The sequence below is a fragment of the Trypanosoma cruzi genome, genomic scaffold, assembly GCF_000209065.1.
Source record: "Trypanosoma cruzi strain CL Brener 1047053516469 genomic scaffold, whole genome shotgun sequence".
Taxonomy (NCBI): domain Eukaryota; phylum Euglenozoa; class Kinetoplastea; order Trypanosomatida; family Trypanosomatidae; genus Trypanosoma; species Trypanosoma cruzi.
In genome coordinates, this window is record NW_001849544.1 from 58,486 (window position 1) to 82,419 (window position 23,934).

At 47.9% G+C, this 23,934-nt stretch overlaps 6 protein-coding genes across 6 annotated transcripts, besides 21 other annotated features; all 6 read left to right on the top strand.

The window, feature by feature from the left end:
• Nucleotides 1-13: part of a sequence feature (AT_rich) that runs on past the window's edge.
• Nucleotides 1-23,934: part of a sequence feature (heterozygous, Esmeraldo-like haplotype) that runs on past the window's edge.
• On the top strand, nt 430-3,894 carry Tc00.1047053506357.150 (hypothetical protein, conserved; the record flags this gene model as incomplete). Its single annotated transcript, XM_814180.1, has 1 exon — nt 430-3,894. The coding sequence occupies one exon, from the start codon at nt 430-432 to the stop codon at nt 3,892-3,894; it is 3,465 nt and encodes a 1,154-aa protein (XP_819273.1).
• Nucleotides 3,945-3,996: a sequence feature (T-rich).
• Nucleotides 4,528-4,567: a microsatellite.
• Nucleotides 4,631-4,659: a microsatellite.
• On the top strand, nt 4,885-10,713 carry Tc00.1047053506357.160 (hypothetical protein, conserved; the record flags this gene model as incomplete). Its single annotated transcript, XM_814181.1, has 1 exon — nt 4,885-10,713. The coding sequence occupies one exon, from the start codon at nt 4,885-4,887 to the stop codon at nt 10,711-10,713; it is 5,829 nt and encodes a 1,942-aa protein (XP_819274.1).
• Nucleotides 8,574-8,604: a microsatellite.
• Nucleotides 9,611-9,656: a sequence feature (GA-rich).
• Nucleotides 10,901-10,926: a microsatellite.
• Nucleotides 11,189-11,213: a microsatellite.
• Nucleotides 11,296-11,317: a microsatellite.
• Nucleotides 11,426-11,446: a microsatellite.
• Nucleotides 11,446-11,478: a microsatellite.
• Nucleotides 11,797-11,827: a microsatellite.
• Nucleotides 12,413-12,437: a microsatellite.
• Nucleotides 12,484-14,043, top strand: Tc00.1047053506357.170 (serine/threonine protein phosphatase, putative; the record flags this gene model as incomplete). The annotated part of the gene is made up of 1 exon (XM_814182.1): nt 12,484-14,043. One exon carries the CDS (start codon nt 12,484-12,486, stop codon nt 14,041-14,043), a length of 1,560 nt encoding a protein of 519 aa, XP_819275.1.
• Nucleotides 14,113-14,133: a sequence feature (AT_rich).
• Nucleotides 14,510-14,533: a microsatellite.
• Nucleotides 14,590-19,374, top strand: Tc00.1047053506357.180 (uncharacterized protein; the record flags this gene model as incomplete). The annotated part of the gene is made up of 1 exon (XM_814183.1): nt 14,590-19,374. The coding sequence occupies one exon, from the start codon at nt 14,590-14,592 to the stop codon at nt 19,372-19,374; it is 4,785 nt and encodes a 1,594-aa protein (XP_819276.1).
• Nucleotides 19,391-19,439: a sequence feature (T-rich).
• Nucleotides 19,566-19,593: a microsatellite.
• Nucleotides 19,734-19,760: a microsatellite.
• Nucleotides 19,803-21,698, top strand: Tc00.1047053506357.190 (hypothetical protein, conserved; the record flags this gene model as incomplete). Its single annotated transcript, XM_814184.1, has 1 exon — nt 19,803-21,698. One exon carries the CDS (start codon nt 19,803-19,805, stop codon nt 21,696-21,698), a length of 1,896 nt encoding a protein of 631 aa, XP_819277.1.
• Nucleotides 22,171-22,197: a microsatellite.
• Nucleotides 22,457-22,477: a sequence feature (AT_rich).
• On the top strand, nt 22,514-23,934 carry Tc00.1047053506357.199 (hypothetical protein, conserved; the record flags this gene model as incomplete). The annotated part of the gene is made up of 1 exon (XM_814187.1): nt 22,514-23,934. A coding segment is annotated over one exon (1,421 nt), but the record flags the coding sequence as incomplete, so codon positions are not given.

A 23,934-nucleotide genomic window follows, 5' to 3' on the forward strand; every position in this document is an offset into this window, starting at 1 on the left:
TTTAATTTTTTTTCCTTTTTTTCCCCGTTACCTGAGTGTACATCTACGGTTCTTTTATTGTACTCCTATGTTTGTTAAGGAGCGAAGATAACTGTGGAGGGGGTCGAGGAAGGGCGAAAGGAGAGGCGTGCGGGTGGGCGCAGAAGGTAAAAACGAATAGCGTTTGTATGTTATCAACGTTTATTGCTAATGATATCGATCCTATTCTGAAGTGCTGCATGATCCTTACGTGTTCTTTCTCTTTCCTTTGTTAGATTTATAGTCTACCTGCATGGTCCTTAAGCCCTATTCTTCTTACTTCACTTCTGCATTTACCACACGAGGTCTAGAAGGCCGTATACTTTATTATACGCTGTTTCTACCCTGTGCAAAGATCTTGAAGTGAATATTGTCTGTAAGGAAGTTATAGTTTTTATTTTAAAAAGGAAAATGAGAGGTCAGAATGCTGAAGTACCATTGCGACCGAAAAATCTACAGTCCTCTCTGGGGATATCTTCTGGAATAAATACCCTTCCAGGCATCACATCAATTATGCGAAACGAATTTCTTCCATTGATGCAATGCCTTGAACAGGGTAATGATGTTCTTTGCAAAACTTATATCGTCGAGCTTGCCCTCACTCTTTCTCGCTTTGATGCTTTGTTAAAGGAAGAAGAGAGGCGAGTTTTTGTGTGCGCGTTCGATGCTCTTGTGAGGCGTCTCCTGAAAGACCTTCATCATCTTATCGAGTTGGAATCCTTTCTTCACCAGGACCTTTTGATGCTCATGGAGCTGGCGGAGAGGTGCCGCGGAGTACACCATCTGTACGACTGTCATACGCGCAGTAGCTCAGCAGGTGACGCTGGCGGTAGATCAAGAGGGGTGCGAAGCACATCATCCCGCTCTTCGGCAGCCGGAAATGCGTTGGACGTGAAAGGTCAGCGCGGAACATTGGATCCACCTGAAGCGTGTGTGGCGAACTGCACCTCAGCTGAGCTGCAGCAACTTTTTCAGAGTGACGTGGGACGTCAGTTGCACCCCATGCATTCCATGACAGCCTCTGGCACGTGGAGTGCAGGCGGCAACGAGAATACTGCAAATCAACCTTCAAGTTCCACAATTCCAGCACAGACATCAGTTCAGCCATTCAGGTTATTGGGAATGGTTTTGCCACGGAACTTCACTGCTAAACGGGCTTCTTGCTGGACCGAGGACTTCTGGGATTTTTTGGAGGGCCGCATTCCCAAGGGCGAAATTGCTGCGCTGGCGAGATTGCTACTTTCCGAAGGTGATAACAAGAATGAAAATTTCACGCCTTTTAGCAATGCCCATAGAGACTTCCCGATTCATGCATCCACAAAGCCAACTCGTACGGGTAGCAATAACAGAGATGCTAGCGCCTCTTCTGTGGCACCTGTCGACGCAACGCTACCAAAGCGCATGATGCAAAATGCGGAGGATAATGATAGCCTTTCACGTGAGATGGATGGATCAAAATGTGATGAGGCTGGAACTGCTTTTTTAGGAGGCCGGGCGATGAATCAGACGGCGTTTTTTTTGAATATGCTGGTAGAAGGGCTCCTGTTTGGCGGGTCTTCTTCTGTTTCGTCACTGAACAGTTCCTTTGGGAGTATGGAGGATGCTGAGCAAAACAGTGCAGTGACGGATGCCGTTAATGAATCCCGGTGCAGTGGGGCAGTACCACAAGGGGACATGATTGGACGTTTTATTACGTTACCGTCTCCTGCGGCACTAAGTCTGATGCCAATGTTATTCCCATCTCTGCGCAACTACGCGGAGGATTTTACGAGGCTTGCAGGGGGTTTTGTGGAGGCGGTTGAAGGCAACAGCGGTGGGGGCAACAGTTCTGTGGCTGCGTCGTCCGATATCACACGCCGTGCGCAAAGTGGTTTTCAACGAATAAAGGGAGTGCATGCCACCGCCACGAGTGGAGGTCCGTTTGGTGATAACTCTATGGATCCCTTGCATCCAACAACCACGTTGCACATGATGACCGATGCCAGTGGGTTCGTGCGCCCTAACGATGTGGTGCTTTATGTGCTTTTGCGGTCTCTCCAGCGGGTGGATGGTCAGCCAGCCACAACCGCCGCGAGTACTCACTTACAAGCCGGGGAAACCGAAGAATTAACACCAAAAGATTTTTCTTTTGAATATGCTGCTGCCGCATCGAAAACTCAAATGCAAGATAATGCGGCCACGCCAACTCTTTTTTCTCGGATTGGCGTGGAGCTGGAAAATATGATTAAGCAAGTACAGGAGTATATTACGAGTTCACAGACCATGCAGGAACAGATACGGGAAGAAGTAACTCTTCTTATTTTTCGCGTGATCAGCACTACATTTGATTTCCTGCTTCCTGCCGTACAGTTTGTGGACCTGCGTGTCTCTATTTTATACCGCAAATGGCTTTGTGATATGTATCGCCTTCTCTGGGAAGAAGATCTTTTGGATCGATTTTCGGCTATTGTGGCCGCTTCTCTAGCTTCGTCGTCCAACGACAATGTGTGTGGCGTAAGTTCCTCATCGTCTCAACCGCAGCCAACAACACCGCGGCGCGGAGGCGGGGGATCCAAACGACATTTGGGAAAAGGAGACTCAACAGGAGGAAACACAACACCGGCGGTGGGAGGAATAACAAGCAAGAACACAAGCAACCACCCCTCATATGGGAAAGGTAGCGGCATTGTAGCTTCTAGCGAGACTCTGGACAAAAAGCGAGAGGAGGAATTAAGGTGGATTGCGCCTGGAAATGCATATTCTCGAGCCGCACGCGGTCTTACCGGAAGTGGCTCCGAGCTTATGTCGCTGAGTTCCACCCTTGCTGTTCATCCGTCCAAATTCCGTAGTATCAATAAGACTCCGACGGATGTGGGCCTTTATGGGTTTGGTCTTTTTGATGATCCGACAGTGCTTATGGCGGAGTTGTTGCTGGAGGACAAGGTGGAGGAAATTCCAACGTCACATGGCTTTGTCATGACGCGTCTTATGGCTGCTCTTCTGCGTGATGGCATCAGCGACAAACTGTGTCATCTTCACCTTGCTCCAGAACGTTCTTTGCATGATGGCGGAGTCGCGGCGGCAGCATTACACGACTCACAGTCCAGTACAGTTCGCAAGACTGCTACCCCTTCAGCGAGAAGTGTGAAGCAGCCAACGCGCAAAAAGAATACAACTTCGCCACATCATTCTCCAATGGGGGTGAGGTCAGCACATTCTACACCAGAAACCAAATCTTCGGTGCCACAACAACGTCCTTCTCCTCGTTACCCAGCTGTAACCAACGTGAATGATGTAAAGGCACTTTACTACAGTGTGCTCTGCGATACCGAAGTCGCTTTATCGCCACTGGATCCGATTCGAGCCGCCGTTGTGCAGAACACGGTTGACTTTCTTGTCTCCGGAATGCGTCTGCCAAAGGAGGCCTATGAGCTGCTTGACGCCTACTTGGATGACGTGGGCATAGAACCGATTCAGCCACCTGTTACTAGACGTGTAGCCCTGGATGGCACGTCAGAAGCAACACGGGGTGGTGCTGCTGGTGGTGATAATCCGTTATCTGTGTCGGATTCGCCCTTCTCCGTCACCACAATACGGCGCGCGAGGCAGATGCCGTCGGATACCCACTCTGGGACTGGAGGAAAAACACACACATCGCACGCGAGTCACACACCTCAAGTGAAGCGTGGTGGACCCGTGGATAAAGAGACGAGCGCTGCAGCATTGAGGCTTCCTCTAATTCCAAAGGTGATCCCGTCCTGGAATACACAAGAAGAGACCGAACAGTTCTTGGTGATTCTGGCACTGCTGCGTCGCGAGTATATTGTTCTCCGAGCGGAGCTGGGCCTGCTGCAGCCGGCTCCCCCAAAAGAATCGAAGGAAGCACTCTCCAGGTGAGAAGCTTAAGGGCAAGGACGAAGAAGGGAAAGGAAGAGAAAAAAAGGAGCTTTTCTTTTTTTTTTTTTTGGTTTGTTTTGCCTTTTTATTGCTTTTTTTTTTGTCATGTCTCGTTTACATGCATCTGTAGGGAAAAGAAATTTGTGTATGTGTTTTTCCTATTCTTTTGGCACCTTGTTCCGATTGCGGCCTTCGAGGTGGGGTGGGGTGAGTGGCATGGCGTAGTCACGTTCTGCGGATACGACTTTCCTGTCTCTGGGCAGACCCTGTTCTGACGCATCGAATTAACGTAGAAAAAAAGAAAAAGATGTAAAAGAAAATAAGCCAACAACGACAACAAAACAACGGTACATGTGGTGCTCTGTGATGTGGTTTCTGTACACTTTTTTTTTGTTTTTGTATCCGTCTTTTATTTGCCTGCATTGCAAGTCGTTTGCTCTAGTGCAGACTAACACAATACATTCAAGCACAAAAACACGCATACACAGACACACACATTTATATCTAACTATAGTTATATTTGTTCCCCAAAAGGGGGCAGGCGAAAAAGCAGCACGAGTAGAAAGGACAAAAGAAAGGCGGAAAGGAACGGGGAAATCTTATCCAGGCCACTCACAGTGGTGAGCAAACCATTTTTTTTTTTTTTTTGTTTGTTTGTTTGTTTTTTAGTTTGAGTTTGCAGGTGCGTGTTGGGGCGAGGCTAAATTTGTTTTGTGCGTGTGCTTGAGAAAAGAAAAACAACAACAACAACAACAACAACAACAAAAAGGGAGGAGGGACGCTCTGATTTTTGTTGGCCTCTGAATTTCTTTTTTGATTTGACAGGTGAGGCGCACCACGGCGTTGCAAACCGCTTGACCGAGTGGTAAATATTCACACGGGACAAGTGAGATAGAGAGAGGGACGGTCGAAGAAAAACGTGCGCGGGCGGGCATTTATATTTGTTGGCCCACTCCAAAAACACAATCTCCTGTTTTTGCTTCACACAAAATGCCGGCACGGAGGAGCTCGGGGTCGGCCTGCACGAAGAAAAATGCGGGGGAGTGCGCCCCTCAATCACAAACTGCGCCTGCGAATTTGCCTCCTGCCAACAGCGTGCTGCAGGAACTGCTGATGGACCTCGGCCTCACCGAAACCGCTAAAATGCTGGAGGAAGAAAGTTGCCGGAGGCTACAGTTTTTGACCAGCGCCACCGTGGAGCACAGCAACTTCTGTGGCAATGGAGTACAGACTTTGGACGTAGCGAATACGGGAGAAAAGAGTGCCAGGGGAAATCCGAAGGAGGCCAAGACAACATTGGAGCCCAAAGGCAAGGATGGAAACGGTAGCTCCTTAAATGTGGCATGCAAAACAGAGGGCGGAACAGAGACGCAGCAACCTTCTTCTCAGCCAGATACGGCTAGGACGGCCTTTTTATGGAATTTCATGCATCGAAAAACTGGAGGCGACGATGAAACAAAAAATGCGGGTGCTCTTCAGGAGCTCTGTCGCATCGGGATTGCTCTACCTGGCTGGGATGCCGCTCGAGACACTACTACAGATGGTGGCGACAACAGCAATAACACCACTGAATTGGTTGCTCTGACGCCTCACCTGCGAAAACTTTTTAATGTTTTTTTGGATGCTGATAGTTGTGAAACGGAGCATGGGGAGAAGAAAAGTGGAGCACAGTTAGCCGACATCTTGCCCCCGGAATGGGTATCTCTTTTGGAAGTGTTTTTTTCTTATGTTGAGGTGCTGTGGGCACAAATTTGCCTGGTAGAAGCGGTATCATGGGCAGACTTCACATCCCAAGGGTGGTTTCGCCACCGGAAAAATATTTTGGAGAGGCTTTCACTGCTGCATGAAAAACTTCAGCGACTACTACTGGATGCTCATCAGCTGGAAATTAATAGACACCTCTTTGAATCTTTCACTCCTTCCTGGGGTGAAAATCAAAAAGCGGATGGATTATTTAATTCAGAAGAGATCAAAAAGGACCCGTCACAATTATACTCCTCTGCCAATGAGGTAATGATTACAACAAAGGATATACACAGCGGTATCATTGCATTGTTCTGCCGTGGTGCTTCCACCTTCAGGAAGAACATAGAAGAAGTTTCTACATGGATCATACTTCACTGTGGGCAATACAATAAAAGGATGGAGTCAATTGATGTTTCAGAAAGAAAATTGAAGGAACCTATCTCTTACACTGAAAGTGGTGAAACGTCTTCTTCAGAGGTCAAGACTGAAATGGAAGGAAGTTCGGCATGTAAGCCGTGGCATATGCTCATGGGTGTGGTGCGGCGTGCAGTCCTTATGGGAAGTGGGGAGGTGTCGGACGCATCTTTTGACGCGGGTGAACCTTTATTTATGTCTAGTCCCGCACTCCTATGGGCACAGATATTTCTTCGAATACAAATTCTTGCCTGGGTTGTTGGTTCCGTTGCAGAATTCGCGGACGTGTGGCTGCAGAATTCCCAGAGATTTATGGAAATGACAAATTGTAAGGCAGAAGGACGTCATGAGACTAGACGGAGGCTTTCCATTGTCTCTGCTTCGTTAGGATTTTGGTACCAAAATTGCGCGGCGCAGATTTCTGAAATTATAGACGGTACCAAGGGAATCCGCAAAGATTCCCCGTCCTATCCTGATAATGGTCAAGGGAAGGGTCAATCACAGCGTCTACCACGCTCGCGTCGTGCGAAGATGGCCGATGAAAAAGAGAACATTGGGTTTACTCTTGTGAATACACTGAAGAGGGCCGTCCACGAATATCTTGCGGGCACAACAACATTAATGGCACCGCTTCGCCTTTCACTTCTGGGTCATGAATGGCAAAGTGGAACGGGCGCGAACTTGCCAAACCATAAGGAAGTTTGTGGCACACCTTATTTACACGATAACATGAAGAATGAGGTTGATATTCACATGGCTCTTTTACATGTGTTGGCCACCGGGCAGCCATATCAGCTGGGCCGGGCTCCTAAGCCACGACGGACGCCGCTTTATTTTCTTCTAAAGAAGGTTCTAAGCGCACCGAAGATACTTCTGGATCTTCAGAACGAACGTGTGTCTGCGGATATTCAACTACGATCCATGGAAAACCCGGCTGCAAACATGTTTTTGATGAGCTCACAAAGAAATGGTGTTGCATCGAAATTTTTTCCTAACGGAAACCAGGGAAGACCAACTCAAAGTGAAAAGGCAATGAATGAGCCTGTTACAGTGCGAACCTATGAGGGGGAAATCTCCGTATCAGGAGAAGCTACGTCTGGCTTCTTGGACTCACAGCAAGTTCTCTCCGGTGGCACCGGAATTGGTGCTGTTTTGCCAGGAATTTCGGAAGAATCCGTTGAGCCCTTCATGTTTCCTACGCTTTCTCTGCCGATTCACTTTCAGGCGCTGGTAAACCGTATGGCTCATCAGGCGAATGAATTCACGCAGTCCGAAGGGAGTGCCTCAGTTGGATCCGATGAAGAAGCTGTGAGTTCAACAGAATACAATCTTGATCGTCCATCCGATGTGATTTTGAATGAAGTGCAGATTGTTTCTGTGACGCCTTGTGGATCTCTCTTGGCCCTTTTAACGACAAGGAGTAGATTGGTGGTGTTTGCGCTTCGCGCTGCGAATGGTCTAAACCAGATGAATTTTAATGATCAGTTACAGGATTCATTTTGCGAGCAACTTGTACTGGATGTCGTTCTGATGAAAGGCTTGAAGGATCCGTACTGGTATGAACAATTGGAGTCGTTTTTGTCGTTTTCTCCATCTGGGCAGTTTCTTCTTTGTTCGGTGCAAAATGCTCCACCGTTTGTGCCGGAAGGGGATGAGGCAAGCCGTTCCCATCATGCGACGACGGGTAAAGTATTCCTCTATTCGCTGCACCGCGCAGAATGTGGCCAAATTGATGCGTCGGATGTGTCCCGCCACAGTGCAGTTGGCGAGGAAGAGCGTCTTTACGCTGCGTTTCGGATTCATAAGACGCTTATCACAGTTGCACGTTGGTTGGATCCTCGCTTTTGGCGGGGCAATTCGTCGTCCAGTGTTATTCCGCTGGAAGAAGGCAGTCCTCTGTGGAAACACGAGGCTCAACGACGCCTCGCTGCACTGCAGTGCCTTTCGTCCGGTAGAGACAATCTTATTCTTCGTTGGTCGCCCGCCGACGGCTCGATTATTCAGAGCATAGCCACTTTTCCCGTGTTTGATATTTTGGTCTCGCCCCTGATGCAGGCGTTTTACACAATCAATCAATATGGCCAGCTTTCCATGTATGACGCTTGGAATGAGCGCGACATTGAAAGTGCAAAAGACAACGTCGTGGTCGTATCCCAGCGTGGTCTTCCCGCTGCACTTGCCGCAATGCAATCTTCTACTGACCTTCGGGAAAGGAGTTTCACTCAAAAATCAGCAGCTCCCGTTAAAGATGGGGAAATGCAAGATGCTTTTTTTGTGGGGACGCGCATAATTGGTTTTGATCGGCGTTCATTGGCGCGTGGTGGGACTGAACGTGAATCAGCAGTGTCACGGATGTCGCGGCTCGTACAGGAGAAGGGTCTTCCAGCGGGGACAGAGACGAAAGAGGGAAATCGTTTGGGTCGTCGTATCGTGCAGCAGCTGCTGCGTCAGGATGGAGACCACCTAGTTCCACATACGTTGGCTGTAATAGAGCCTTCCTCCGGCTCCGACAAAGACTTTGATGATGATGATGATGATTACAATGATGATTATAATCACGACGGCCAAGGTACGAGAGGACACAGAAACCATCAAGGAAATACTAATGGGGGCGTTGGTGGTGGGTTTAATTCCCTGCCGTTTCTTCGTGCACGTCACTTTAGAGGTGAGGGGAAGAAATTGCCCACGCCAAGTAATGAAACAAGAGGAAATAATGACGCCTCTATTTCTGGGGAAGCCGTTCTCTACCGGACAGGATCTCGTTTGGTGTTTGAAGAAATTTCACAGGTACTGTGCCAGAGTGCATGTATTTGGCCAGGAACTCAGGAACCCAGATATGCCCCACAACAACAACCATATCAGCTACTTAGCATGGCAGCTTCCGGACACCCTTTGTGGAGTGAAGGGGCTGATGAAAGCTCATCGACGTGTAATGAGTTTATTGTCCATGAGAAGAAAAGGAAGTCGGCGAGCTCATTACCCACATTTAGCTATTACACTGATGTACCTAAAAGGCGGTCAAACAGTGACCAGAACCACCAACAACAAAGCAACAACCACAGCAGCGGCTACCATAACAATATTGGGAAATTGTCTCAGGTACTAGGAACTGCGGGTAGGAGTTCCAGTGGGATGAATAATTCTCGTCGGTCTGAAAGGAACTTTGCATTGACACCCGTTGCCGAAAACGGCCGTTACTTATGTATTACGGCCTCTGTTGGGCCAGCACGTGCGTTGGTTCCTTATGACCGTCCTCTTGAGTACCGTGCAGGAATGTATGCTTGTCTGGTGTTTGATGTACTCTATGGTGGTGTTGTGCGTGTCATCCCTGTTTGTCCGGTTCTTCCACGAACGGCGCTTACGGAGAACGGTGTATCTCACTTCCACTCTTACACCAAGAGGGCTCCAATCTACATTTTGCCCTGTGCCGTCACTGTCGTAAGACATCCACACCGGCATCAATCAGACGGGGTTTCATCCTCAGCGTCAGCATCTCGACGAACAAATTGTAATACAATGGAAGGCATGTCGGGTTTAAGTTACCCACTCTGCTTGCAGGAGGAGAAGGAAGGAAAGGAGGAGGAAGAGATGAGGAATGAAGATAAAAGCGGTCATGAGATTGCCGATAGAAACAGTGATAATAATGGTGATTCAATGGTGCTTGTCGCAGTGGGTGCTCTTCACAGCACGACATACGTTTTTGATGCATTAACGGGGTCTCGCGTAAAGGTGATAGGTCTGAGAAAGCAGACGGGCTTAACCAACGCTCTTAATTCGGCCCAAACACGGCTTCCGATAAAAAGAGCACGCTGCTCTTATGTTTCCTTGGCTGACCTTGGTGTGTTCAGTAATTGTCAATCGCAAAGAGATGATGGAAATGACGATGACGATTCGGGAAGCAGAAACGATGATGAAAGCAGCACGACTTCAAGTGAATTGCCCTCACCATTTGGTGACGAGCAGTATGGCTATCAACGTCAATTACTGCTTAACCATCTGGTGGAACAGCACGGGATGGACACTTTATTGAGAGCTGCGACGGAGTTGTTGCGAGTTGTTCCTCTTCCCTTTCCCCCGCTTTCTGAGAAACTCCAAGAAAATTGTATTCCGCGTCTTTCAGAGGGTCACCGAAGCAATGGATGCTCACGACAGCAAGCGCATGGTCATTGTGGTGCTCCGGATAGTGCTTCTTCAATTTTGTCTTTTCCTTCGTCATTGCCATATTTGAAATTGATGATGTCTTGTCCTTCATTTTTGGGTCAGCTGCAAATGGCATTGGGAGGCGTTTCTCTGGCAAATGGGTTTCAGTCTGCGGCCTCCCGTTCCGATGCTGAGGGGAAAGCTAACACCGCTACGCTTTTTTACGACGTGCCCTTTGCCCACGTTGCACAGAGGGAACTGTGCCAGGCATTGTTATCCAACGAGACACCGATGTCAGTGGGAGAAAATGGCCTGCCATCCACAGGCGATGTCGCCCCTGCTGTGGCTGCGAATACTTCCATGAATTCCGCGTCAAAGCCGCAAAAAAGGTTTCTTTGTGGTGTTGTGAATAGCGTGGCGTTGTTTTACGACCACGTGAAGGGTGGCGTGTTTGTTTTTTCTAGTGACGAGTACGGTGGGCTCTTCATGGCGGGTGGCTTGATTCCATCCCGCGTCTAAAGAGCCGAAGAGTGCAAGGGGTGCAGAACGCCATTATTGAAATGGAACGTGGATGAGGCAAGAAATATATTTTTTTTTTTTCTTGTCTTATTGGTGTTTTGGCAGAAAAATATAAACCTCACACCATTAATTTACGGTATTCTCGAAGTAAAAAATTGAGAGGCGCCGGCAAATGACAGGATACGCGTTTTTTTTTTTTTTTTTTTTTTTTTTGTAGAACGCGTTACTTTGTCTTTAGGCTGAGCTTCCAGTGCACATGGTTGACGGCTCATGTAGACATGGTCAATGAAGAACATTTTGGCCAATGGGACGAAAAAAAAAGTTGTTTGTGGGGAGGGGGGTCTAAAAGTGAAACAAAATATTTATGTGATTAAATTTCACTTTTTTTCTTCTCTTTTTCTTTTCGGTTTCTGTTTATGTGAGGGAAAGTGGTCTTCGCATTGTGCGGTCTGCAGCATGACGTGGGGAGGTGTGCTTTTTTTTTTTTTTTTTTTTTTTTTGCGGAGTGCATTATTGTGATGAAGCGGCAGCCTTGTTTTTCACGTATTTCTCTATTCTGACATTCTTTGGGCATGTTGGGTCTTTTTTTTTTTTTTTTTTTTTTGGATGGTTTTGTTTTGTTTTGGGTGCTGGCGGCATATTTTTGGTTGCTGGGCCCAAATGCCTTTCCGTGCCTATATGTATCTAACCTTTGCTCCCCTGTACAAATGCGTCTCTCTCTCTCTCTCTCTCTGTGTGTGTGTGTGTGTGTGTGCGTGTGTGTGTACGAAGAGTGGTTGGTCTGACACGGTGGGAGCCAACTCATTCATTGCCATGTAATTATCTGAATGTATGTATTTATGTATGTGTCGCACTGCATCGTTCACTTGCGGGTGTGGCGGTCAAGTCCCTTTTTAGGCGCTGAAGAGAATGCACGAGGATACATGCGAAAATAAGACGACACACACACACAGACAAAAGAAAAAAAAGGAGGTATGGGGAAGAGTGCGCCACAAAAGTAAGGAATGTTTTGAGGAGAAAATAATTTTATGCAAGTGGTGTCTCTGTTGGTTTTGGGTTTATCAGCGGTGGTGTTTGTTGTTGTTTTTTTTTTTTTTTCGTTTTTTTTTTTTTTGTGTGTGTGTGTGTGCTTTCGCGCGGGAGGAGGGGGTTGTTTGTCCACCTGTTTTGTTGAGGGGGTGGAGGACGGCCTCCATGGATGTATGTTGTCTTAAGTAAAAGAATTACTTTCTTCTTTTGTTTTCATTTCATTCTCTTATTTGTCTTTACTTTTTTGTGGTTGTGGCGCAGTGATGACGTGCTGCACCGCGACGCACATGTGAGCACACTTGCGCAATGGCTCACAACGACACGCATATGAATTATACACCCGTGTTTCTCCATTTCCTTATTATTATTATTATTGTGTTTTTCCCGCTGCTTTCTTGCTTTTTGTTGCTCGCATTGTTACGCGACGAGGCTATCAGACTGCATGCATTTTCTTGTTGTTTGTTTCTTTTGTTGCCTGCTTGACTTACATGAGTGGAGAAAAGAATGGGAAAGGCTGCAAGAAGTAAGAAGAGAAAGGAATGGGAAGCGGCGGAAAGTTGCACTTTTTATTATGATACAGCAATGAACTGAGTAAACAACTCTGCGTATTTTGATGTGGCATCCTTTGTGTTCATGACAATTTTCTACTTTATCTTTGCGTATGTTTTGCTTTTTTTTTTTTTTTTTTTTTTTTTGTTGTTTGTTGGTTTAATACCGCCCTGGCGGCGCTACACACGAGTAATGGAGGCAAGCGAGGAGGAGGGAGTGACGGGGAGTGTGCAGGTGATGGTGGCGAGAGGACGACATGGTGCTGGTGTGAGGGAGCGCGGCAGCCGGAATCTTCCGATGGTCCGGCTGGCGGTTTTGTTGAATTTTTATTTTATTTTTGGAGTGGCGATTTTTTGTACCGGGGAGAAAGTGAAAAGCACGCGCAAGCTTCTCACCATGGGGCTTGTTGCAGACAGCCACTACGACACGTTTCCAGCGGGTGAAAAGGCGCCATGGGAAACGATGCATCAGTGGCTGCGGGAGCAGCGCCAGAGGACGACCGCATGGACAGTGCGCCGGTATGATCTTGCGAGAGACAAGATGGATGAGGCCATTGGGCTCTTTAATCGCGTTGCGGATATGGATGTGGTGGTAAATCTCGGGGACCTTGTCAATAATAACTTGATGTGGAACCTGAGGCCCATCCTGGATAGCTTCAACCGTGCCAAGGCGCCGCACTACAGTGTTTTGGGCAACCATGATCTTCGCGCCCATAATGATCGCCTTGGTAAAATGAATAAGACCCATGAAGAGTGGCTCAGGAAAAAACTGGGTCTGCCTCGCTGGTACTACAAAATTGATCACCCGCCATTCTGTCTTATTTTTTTGGACTCTTTGGTGAACGATCCTCAAACCACCAACGCGACCGCAAAAGAGGCGCAAGCAAAATGGCTAGAAGAGGAACTGCATGCGGCCAAGGTTGCCGGTCGCGTGGTAATCCTGTTTGCTCACTTCCCTATTGGATTTGAGACAAATCGACTGGGTCCGCTTTTAAAGGAGTACGACCAAATGCCATTGGTGTTTTCTGGGCACAATCACAAGGGGGACTACAGGATACAAGGAGCGCACCACGTCCACTGCGTCACGTTGGAAGGACAAATTGAAACATTGACAAATGCATTTGCGGTTGTGGAAGTCTTTGAAGATCGTGCGGAGTTGACTGGGTTTGGTCGTGTTTCGTCGCGTATTCTGCGCTTCCAACCTCATTTGATTAAGTTGCTTCAAGAGTACAACGGATCGTTGAGGACTAATTTGTCGTCACAGGGGTGTCAACCACTCCCACCAGAGGAACTGTGGGTTGGCGAGGTACTGCAAAAGCCACCTCCACTTCGACTGAACATTCCACATTACAGGAAGCCGAATCTTTTACCAACTTTGGTGCGGTCCTTTCCGAAAACCCGTTTTTACAACGATATAATAGTTTGGTTTAACAAGGAGAGGACACATAATATTCGTGGATCTGAGGAACCCGTAGATCTTACTTCCGCTACGGGGAAGCGCACCCTGCTTATCAATGGGACTTCTGTTATTTTAGAGACACCCGTAGCGCCTCATGAACTTTATGAAGAGAAGACCAGTGACTGTGGAAAAGACACTGCCCAGCCAAAAAGACGTACTCTCACAGAGGGTGCGAACACAGATAATTCGTGGAAAAAGCAATGGCTTCTCACCATTGCCCTATGGTTTTTCTCACTGGCCTTCACGATTGGGATTTTTTTTGCTGCCAGGCGAAAAAAAAAGCGCAAGGCATAGGGAATGGGTTGCGTATACGGAACGATGACAAATAAAAGAAGGAAACAACGCGAATAAAAAGGAATTTGCATTATTTTTTTAATTTTATTTGATATGATTTTAATGGGCCCATGTTTGAGGGTAGCAATTGAAGCTTGTCTTTTTGTTGTTTTTGTTTTTTATCCAACTGCGTCCTGTCATCACCTTCCACGCGGAGGGATTCCCAGTGGTTTTGGTGCCCTCAATGACCGCTTCCTTCTGGGTTTTGCAAGGAATATGGCTATTGCGCATGTAAGCCCGTTGAACGAAATTGTTTGCTGTTGTATGAGTTCGGGATAATTCTTTTTTGAAGCATGAGGGGATGCGGGACGCATTTGAGCCAAACTGTTTTTTTTTTTTATTTCTTGTAGGAATAGAGGAATAGGCTTCAAATATACGCGTATTTTTTAATTTTTTTCCGTGGGGGTATCTTCAGAAAGTCATAGAGAAACAAAAAAAAAAAAAAAAAAAAGATAGGGAGAGGGAAAGAGAAGAGGGTGTGAAGTTTAATAAAAGATTGATGAAGTTATGAGTATGCGGGTGGGTCGCTGTGTTAATGTATACATTGCTTTACATCCATGCGTCTCGGGTACTTCAGAGGAATCAATGAACAGCACGTCTCTTGCTGATGAGAGGACACCAGAAGAAGGGTCTGGAAGAGTGGCTCACTCCTCGAGAATGCCATGCCTAATATTGCCTTCTTCCATACAAATGAAGGGAAGCGGGACGCATATATTGTTTCACAATGGCTGTATTGATCATCGCTCCATCGCCACGACGCTGGGTGACGCGGCATGGAATGAATTGCGTCGTAGTGGTAATTTTTGGTTTATTTCATGTGTCCCTCCCCATGTTTCCAAAGAGGGTGAAAGCAGGGCATTGGGTGAACTGGGGAGTGTGGAGGCATCGATGCTGGAGTGGTTATCAGGACGAGTTTTGCAGGTTGTCTCCTCACCCCTGAGAGTGTCTGTAATGCAATGGATGGAAGGGGGAGGAAATGCGTTGCGTGGAGCAGATGCAGATGAACCGCCTTGGCGCTATTCGAAACAGAGCGAAGGGGAGTTCGCAGACGTGGAGACGTTGACAGAGTTTGTGAAGGGAAGCCTGACGGAAAACAGTCAAAAAACAGCAACATTTTGCTTTCATTTGGTGAGAATCACGTTCTTTGATCCCGAGTATGCGGGCAATTGTGAGATTGTGATGGCGGGTGTAGGCGCGTCTTTTGAGGCCTTGTCAGCGAGCGCATCCCGTTCTCTCGTTGCGGTGCGTGCGTGGTTTGCCAATGTGGCGTCCGTCTGCACGGAAAACTCACAGCATCAGCGACACAACAATCGTTTCTTTTTTGATCTAGACGCACGGGCCTCCGAGATTCTACCGGAAGAAATTGTCCGTTTTCTCCTTGCACGACTCCCTCACTTCAATAGAGAAGGGGAGGAAGATGGCCATGTTAATTTGCAGCCAACTACACGAGTGGTGTACGCCGTTCTGGAGGTGGATGTCGGGGCTCTTCTCCAAGGGGAAAAGGGATTGTATGCTGACGATGGCGCATCCGCATCACTCTTGCGGTACCTGTCGTTTTGGTGCTCACTGGGGGCATTCGTGGTGAAAGATTATGATGACGATGATGGTGGCAATGCCGATGGTCATGATCACGGCGCTGAGAAAGAAATAAGTGGCGAGAACCATTGTGCGGGTACAGGGCGAATCGCGGATGACAGCTTACTTGACGCCAAAGCGCGGCTGCAAAAGTTTCTTATTGATCCCTTGATTTTTTCCCGGCTGACTGAGGGCTGGTGTGGTAGGGAGGCAATTGGCGAAACGGTCTTCTCCAAAGGACGAATTCTTGCTGCTCTTGAGCAGTCACACCGTGTATCAAACGTGGCGAGGCAAAAGGGGTTGCAGCGACGACTACGGCGTTGCCTTTCATCGGCAACGCATCCAAGTAAATCTGTGAGCGTTGTGCTTGGGTTTTTTAGCGTAGAAAATGAGGCAGTTATGTGGTGTCAGAGGCTTGAGTGGCAATATTACATTATGCTTGGGGATTTTTTTGAGACGGGCGAGTCACCTTCAAGAAGTCTTCTCTCACCCAAGCAGCAGAAGCAACAACAACAACAACATGAGGTTTTGCTTCAGTTTCCGGAAGGAGAAAAGACACCTGACAACCAATGGAAACTGAAGCCGTTGCTGCATGAAGGTTCCCATAAAGAGGCTGAGGGGTCTTGGTCTGAGGATATGACAGGAGTGAAGTCCCGCATTTCATCTTGTGCTTCTGATGGCTTGGGCTCACCGAGAACGTTTTGTTCTTCACGTGGAGCAGTGCCACAGTCATTGTTAGTGCCGCCGCAAGATCTGTTTTATCGCTTGAGTGAGGCTGAGGTCGTTCGGCGACTTTTGATTAAGCTCAGTGCTGCAGAGTCGATGGAGTCTATACTGTTCTGCGTTGCATTTCAGTTGCAACGTTCTCATTTGCAGGAAATGCATCTATGCAATGGATTGCTGCATGCTAAGAAGGAAGCAGACGGTGCGCGGCAAAATACGTCACTTGTAAAACGCTGCGAAGTTCCCATTTACTTGGATCTTCTACGAGAATATATACGTGGAATAGAGGACATCTTCTTGCCATTGCTGGTTGAAAGTGTTGGAGAAAAACTTGGATGCTTTCTCGAACTCTTTGCTGCCGCTCGGGAAAAAGAAAATAAAACGGGTCGCACCATTTTTCCTTCCATCGACTTTGTGGATGCAGCCGTGCAGACGATTATGCCACCGAATGAACGGCACTCAGGGGTCATGGATGGGAATACCTCTGGATGGGAACCATGCATTCCTTTGCGTGATGAAGCATCCAACCAGCAATTACTAGGGGAGGTGACTTTATCGACGGAGTCAGCATACGTACCCGAGAGGAAAAGCTCTTCACTCCGGCGTCGAGCTAGCGAAGATGGTGATCTTCCAAACATGGATGAAAACACAGCGAACGCACTATACTCACCGACTGTAGAAGGCACAGTGGCGGAGCTTCACGGAGACGGTAAGACCATTTTGGGAGATGAATCCCAGTTACCGATGCCGGAGGGGGAGTGCGTGGAGCCTCCTTCTGTGGACTGTGGTCGCCTCAAAGAAGACGTAAAGAGCGAGGTTTCGTTGCAGCATGTTCGTCGGCTTTGTCGTGCCAAAGCACGTGGCTCTGCGCAAAATCTTGTTTATCGGCGACTACTCACCACAGGGTGCATCAAGAATGTTGTAAATCAACGAAGTGAATCCAATGGAACATTGCCTGCTCTCAGTTTTTTTGAAATTATGGAAGAGAAATTACGCTGGTGTGAATCAGAAGACCTTGATGAGTACAGGAGGCTGTTGGCGTATAGTATTTATGTGGTGGGGACAGCAGGGTGTGGGAAATCGAGTTTTATAAGCTCTTTTTTGCATGAAGTGTCTTTGATCGCTTGTTCACCAGCAGTGGAGCCACACACAATGACGATCCGGCGAACTTCAACAATCGTTGAAGTTCCCTTTCCTACGTATTCTCTTCCTTTGGGTGGTCACAGCAAGATTTCACCATCCAACATGCGGCAGTGGATGACCGCTGTTGGGGACAGTCGTGTGGAACCCTCTCGGGTTGGGGTGAACTTTGTTGAGGTACCGACCCCTTTCTTATTTGTGGCTAGTACGGGACATGTGAAGCTTCCAAGTCGGGGCGTTGTGTATTACATTTTGTATCGTGTGCAGGATGACTGGAAATCGATGCAGGAAGCGATATGGCAGCAAGTTCAGACAATTCAACATGCTGTAACGATGCCGAGTTTACATGTTTTAAATGCACTGAGAGGTGACAATGACAGCGTGGGGGATCCACGTGTGGGGTTGCCTTACTTGCCGGTAGTACTTGTCGGTACCTACAGGGATTCCACTGTTGATTTGGTTTCTGTGGAGCAGCCTGCCGCGGCGCAAAATCAGTTGGATCGACTTCGACTGTGGTTTGAGGAACGGGTTGGGCAGCAAAGGGAATCTACCGAGGGCCAGTTACCACGGCCTGTACTAATTGATTCCTGCCTCACGAATACGTCTAACTATTTATTTATCTCGGAAAACTTTTCCAACAACACAGCGTTCCAAACGCTTCTTCATCGCACGTTGAGATTTCTTTACCACACTGCGCCCCTGAGTCCATTGCACATCCTGGCACGGTGGCTTCCTCGATCCTTTTTCATCCCGCTTGAGCCTCATGTTGAAGGAGTCGAAGAACATGAATTTACGGAGATTAATGCAGTTGATATGCATTATATGATTCACGGTACCCTTGAGGGATTTTGGGAATTTCAACGCCGCCGTCGTGATTTTGCTGCATCCATGCAGCAACAAGAAGAAAATGAAGACGGTGAGGCAAATCGGATTTCCCTTTCTGTTCCATTTTCTCCACATAGACTGAGATTGTGGTGGAGCAGCAGTTCAGAGGGACTTCTTTCTCTTTTTACTGCTCTACAACGGTTACGTCAATTTGTGTCATGCTGCTTTGATGAGCAATCCTTTGACAATGCGGTGCTGTACCACCTGGGGTTTGTCCATCCGGATGACCCCGATGAGATGGACGGGGATGACGAAAAGGAACGTTGCCTGCGCGGGAGGGATGTGTTTTTGGAGGCTTTACTGGAAGAGTGCCGCCTTCGCGGTGCGCTCTTTTTTCTACCCTGCACTCTACCTTACTCACCAGAAGAAAGTGGACGCGGGAGTGACCCGCGGGTTTTTAACAAGCCACCGTCTTTCTCGGCAACGCCAAATCAGCAGCTGCGCATGGTGCTTCTTGGTCCAGAGTGGGTGGAAAATATATGGTCACAGACGCTGGCACCACAAATGGTGGTCTACCACACCATATTTCTTTTGGGCGGTTCCGACGACGTGACCGATGATGTCTTGAGCACCATCTTATTTCACTGTGAAAAGCAGCTTGGCGTCACATTTACTGCGGCACACTTCACAGCGGTGTGGCCGCAGTTGTATCCGAATTTATCGAAGGATTCTGTTGAGTCCAAAACTCACAATATCGACAAAATAAGTGAATGTCTCTACCAATACCTTACAAGGGGTTGTGTTTCTTCAGAGCTGCTGCAGTTCTTATGGCGTTCGCCGTATAATATTCTTGCTACAAATGAAATGGGTGCCGTAATGGCCCTTATTGCAAGCGGATTGGCACGCCGAGAGACGAGGGAGGAACACGAAGAAACAAAGGGTGATCGATATGGACTGACGGGGTTGCATCTGCCATGCGCTCCATTGACACCTGGCAGCCTGACATATGCGTGTAGACACGAAGTTTGAATACTTGGTGTCCCGGTTTTTTTTTTTTTGTTTTCCAACAGTTTCTTTTTTTTTTTTTTTCTTTTATCGAGTTTGAGGTGGAAGTTGTTTTTGACTGACGGTTTTTTTTTTTTTTATGTGTGTATCTGCTATTTGTTCTCATGTTGATTTGAAATTTGTTTATTTATTTGTTTTCCGTTTTGTGTAAGTTAGTTATTTTTGTTGTTGTTGTTGTTGTTGGACATTTATTGCTGCCGCGACATTGTTTTTGTGAAGTCTGCTTACGAGAATGTTGGGTGAGGAGGAGGAGAGGGTGAAGGTGGACCTAATTTTTCCTTATTTGCCAATCCTCTGTGTGTGTATGTGTGTGGCATTCTTCCTTTTTTTTTTTTTTTTTTTTCTTCTTTCTCGAACGATATTCCCGTGTTTCCCTTTATTTTTATCCCGTCATGAGATTACCTGAAATAATGTTGTGCCGCGACTGCCCCTCCGACTACGTTGGTGCCCTTGCGATGGAGATTGCCAAACTCATGGAAGAAAGGGCCTACAGACGCCACATGCTACCCTGTTTGTCACTAAGACAGAGATCGCATCTTTGGGCGTTGCGATGTCAGGCGCTATTCGGTGATGCACCCAGTGACCTCGACGTACCGGCTTCCAATGAGAAGGAAAAAGTCAATGAAGCGACGCAAAAACAATTGACCCCAATGGAATCGTCACTTGCGGGGCTACCGAAGCTTCCACAACGGCCGCTTCATTGGTATCAATTCACGACGCGCTTTTATTACTCTGCGTGGGTCGCACTAAGGGGGAAGATGACGCCGCAGCTTGCTGCTGAGGCTTTATGCGCCGAGTTTTTGTACCTGCTGAAGGTGCACAACAGCCCTGCCATGCTCCCTCTCATGGAGGCCGCCTCCAACACCGCCCGCGCAAAGGCAATGTCATTCAATCTTGATAAGAGGGAAAAGGGGAGTGCTGGCGGTGGCACAATCAATAAGACTGCAGGATCGAGTGAAGGTTTTTACGTCCGTGGGTTGCATGGAGACCCTGTGGTGATTGCTTTTCTTTGGTTCTGCCGGGCTCAATCTATTCCGTGTGAGGTGGACTTTGAGCCACTGTCGTCTGAGTTGCCAAAAGGTGAGGAAGATCTCTTCCTTGTGAAGTCTCTGTCCCAAAATACGGTGGTGACTGAACCCTTGGCGGCATTTGTCCTCTGTGTCGATTTATACCTGCCGCAATGTGGGCATTGGCTGGGGGAACTTCCTCCTTGTTCATCATCTTCCCTCCACACGACGCGGGCATTAAGAAAAAGTGCGTGGATAGAGTATATGCATCACATCTTGGTGGATCTTCGAGCCCCATTACTACGTTTTATGAGAGAAGTGACCTGTCAAGTGAGAAATTGTGGGAAATCACAAGAATCCCAGTTTTCGCTGCCGCGTTCAAGTGGAAAAGCGGATGCTTCGTGCGGCGATTCATCTGAGGTTTTGCGGCGAAGAATTCGAGAGATGTCCGACGTTGCCATGAAATCACTCGCGCATTATGAACGTTTTGCTCACCATTACTATGCAACCATTCCACAGGCCACAGTGTCCATTGCGGAGTTGTGTGTCGCTGCGTACAGCTTTGTTATTTGTACGACTTCTCTTTGCAAAGATTTTTTTCCCCCACTGGAGGCAGTGCCATCTGCTCTGGGAAAGATTGGTGTGCACGCGGCAGTACCATGGGGTCATAGGGTTTCGCTTTATAGAGACGGAGAATCGAAAGAGCCGTTATCGGAATCTTTGCAAGATACGACTGCGTTGCTTAGCGGGGTTCCAAAGGCCTATCAGGAGATTGCGACGCGTATCTTGCGTAGTGCAACGTCTGCTCATTCTCCTTCTGTGAAGGTTCGGATTTGTGAAAATGATGGACGCAACAAAATAATTGATAAAGGAACAAAAAAATTAGCCTTTTTGAGTTCTGGGCTTCTTTGTCTGGAGTCAGCTTGGGACGGACTGGCGCCGGGTGCAAATGAGGCAGCCATGCTTGTTGTGGATCGATGGATTTGGATCACATGCAGCCCGCATCGGCGAACTCTTGCGGAGGTACTTTCGTACGCATGGTTTACTGCCAATGAACAGTGCATCGGTTTTCCGTTTCTTGTACTAGACAAGGAGCAACGAGACTTTGTTACGACACTCAACGCCCACCCTACCTCACTTGCGCGCCATGAAGCGCCATGGAAGGAAGGAAAAGCCGCGGCAGTGGCAAGAACGTACCGGTTAAAACTGCGCACCGCACTTGGAGCATCTCCACCATCCTCCGAGCGCAGAACATACCGGAACTATGCAGCAAAGTTGTGAGATGTGACTGTATATGTTATGAACATATGCCGTTGCCATTTTATTATGATGATTATTATTGTAGTCGTTTTTATTATTTGTGTTATTTCTCTTCTTGGATGAACATTTTTCGTTTGTTTGCTTTTGTGGCTATTTGTGGTTTGTCCCTGCAAGGCATCGCACGCCGGGATGTGTTAAAAACTCACAAAAGAGAGAGTGGGAGGATGAGGGGAGGAGTAGACACCACATTGTATTGTGTAAAGTGACTGCCAGAGGGATGAAGGAATCGAACTGAACGTCGCTGACACCATAATAACGAGGGTCTCGTTGAATTTTTTTTTCTTTTGGATGGGAGGGAAAGTGGGGAGTCTGTTGTTTGGTGCTTTTAAGAAGCAATCATGTTGTTGCTGTTTTTTCCTGCCGTATTTGCGCCATTTATTGGCGTACTTCTACGGTTCATGAGAGAAGACGCGTTAAGAGGAGGCGTGTGGGATGGTGGTGGTGGTGGTGGTGTTAGTGGGGGACGGGACTCCTCAGCGAGACCCCGAGGTTTATTTGTACAACAGCTTGCAACAAAAAAGGCCGTACACATACGTGAATGAAGTTCAATGGAGACATCTTTTTTTTTTTTTTTGCTTTTGCTTTTGCTTTGCCCGCGTCCGTGCGCTGTTTCCGAGGGGTTTTCTTTTGAATCTTATTTTATTTGTCGTTTTCCTTCATTTGTCGTTACACGGGAGGAAAAAAGGGAAGTGAGGAACAGGAAATAAGGTGAATTGAACTATTTATTTTTTTTTTTTTTTGTTGTTGTTAAAGGTGAGGGGCGGGAGGGAAATAAAATGTCGTTAAAAATTCGTCGCTTTGCTGAGATTGCTTTTGCGGTGACATTAGGCTACGTTGCCTACAGGGGCATGCAGAGTTTTTTGCGGAACGAAGTGACGATAAGTATCACGGAGTTGGTGCACCTGCCGCCCAGTGAGAGGCTGCTGGAAGTGGATGATGCTACGTCACTGCAGGGGGAAATTCGATGCGAGACATACTTGATGCGTAGTTATCGCTTCCTTATGAGGCTTTCTGCCAGCGTCAAGGCAGTCTCCATCTCACCCCCTCCCACATCGCGCACTCGCCACCGCGTCACGCATGCAGCAGAGAGTGGCAGCTACAGAAGTATTTTTTCTCATGGGGTGAATAAGAAGCGGGAAGGCCTTCCCAATGTTTCCGTACATGATGTGCATAGCATGGTGGATTACTGGGAACTCTCGCCAAATGGCAATGTTTACTTTACGCCTCCTTGCATAGGAGATGAACTGCTGATGCGTTACGAAGCGTCAGTAAAGGCAGGTTATTTAGTCAATGCCGCGGTAAGGAACTGCTACCTACAGACCGATGAAACACCGGGCCTGAAGCGTCTCTCATTTGACTTAGTGGTGTACGACGTTTTGCATGCGGCGAAGATACACATTGCACTTCCCAATCGCTACTGTGATGTCGTTGCTATCCACACCGGCGGCGTGGGAATAATTCAGCAGCCAAACTCAAACAAGCCGCACCACTTTATCTGGGATATAGGCACCGTCGACGAGACAACGTGGATGAAAGTCAAAACGCTCGCACCAGATGTTCTGCCGGAAAGTCGACTTGCGCGTCGCGGATTCACCGATGACGACTTGGCGACAGCAATAGAGCGACAGAAAAGCGGTGACAATGTTAGCGTCGTGGCGAATAGTTATCAGCTCCCCAACACAATGGACTCGAAGTTTGACAGCCGGAGCGAGAGGTGTGATGATGACAACGTTTTCGATGGTGGTGCCAATAAGGGGATGCTTGGCACTCGCACGAGCTCCGGGCTTCCTGAAGGGACTCAACTCCTTATTGCACACTTTATTCTTGTCTTTGAGGAGCCCGATGAGATGGAACACGACTACGTCTCAACGGACTCAGAGATGAACGAGGGCGAGGACGAGGGTGGCGAGTGCGACGAGGTGAGACGGCGAAAGGGTACACGAGACTCTTCTCCGGGTGGCGCTGGCATCAGTAGAAAGGATGCAAAACGTGAGGAACGTGCTCGTAAACGAAAATTGCGGCGCTCAAGTGCTGATTTGATACTCGCAGCGGGACACGGTGTCCCCACACGCAAGCCGACGATCGAGCTCTCCTACAGTGTTGTTGGGCTCGCCTCTGGTGTCTCCGTCCGGAAACTGCAAACAGTGAGCGACCTGCCGAATTGGATTCCACGCTCGTTCTTTGACTCCTGGGTGCT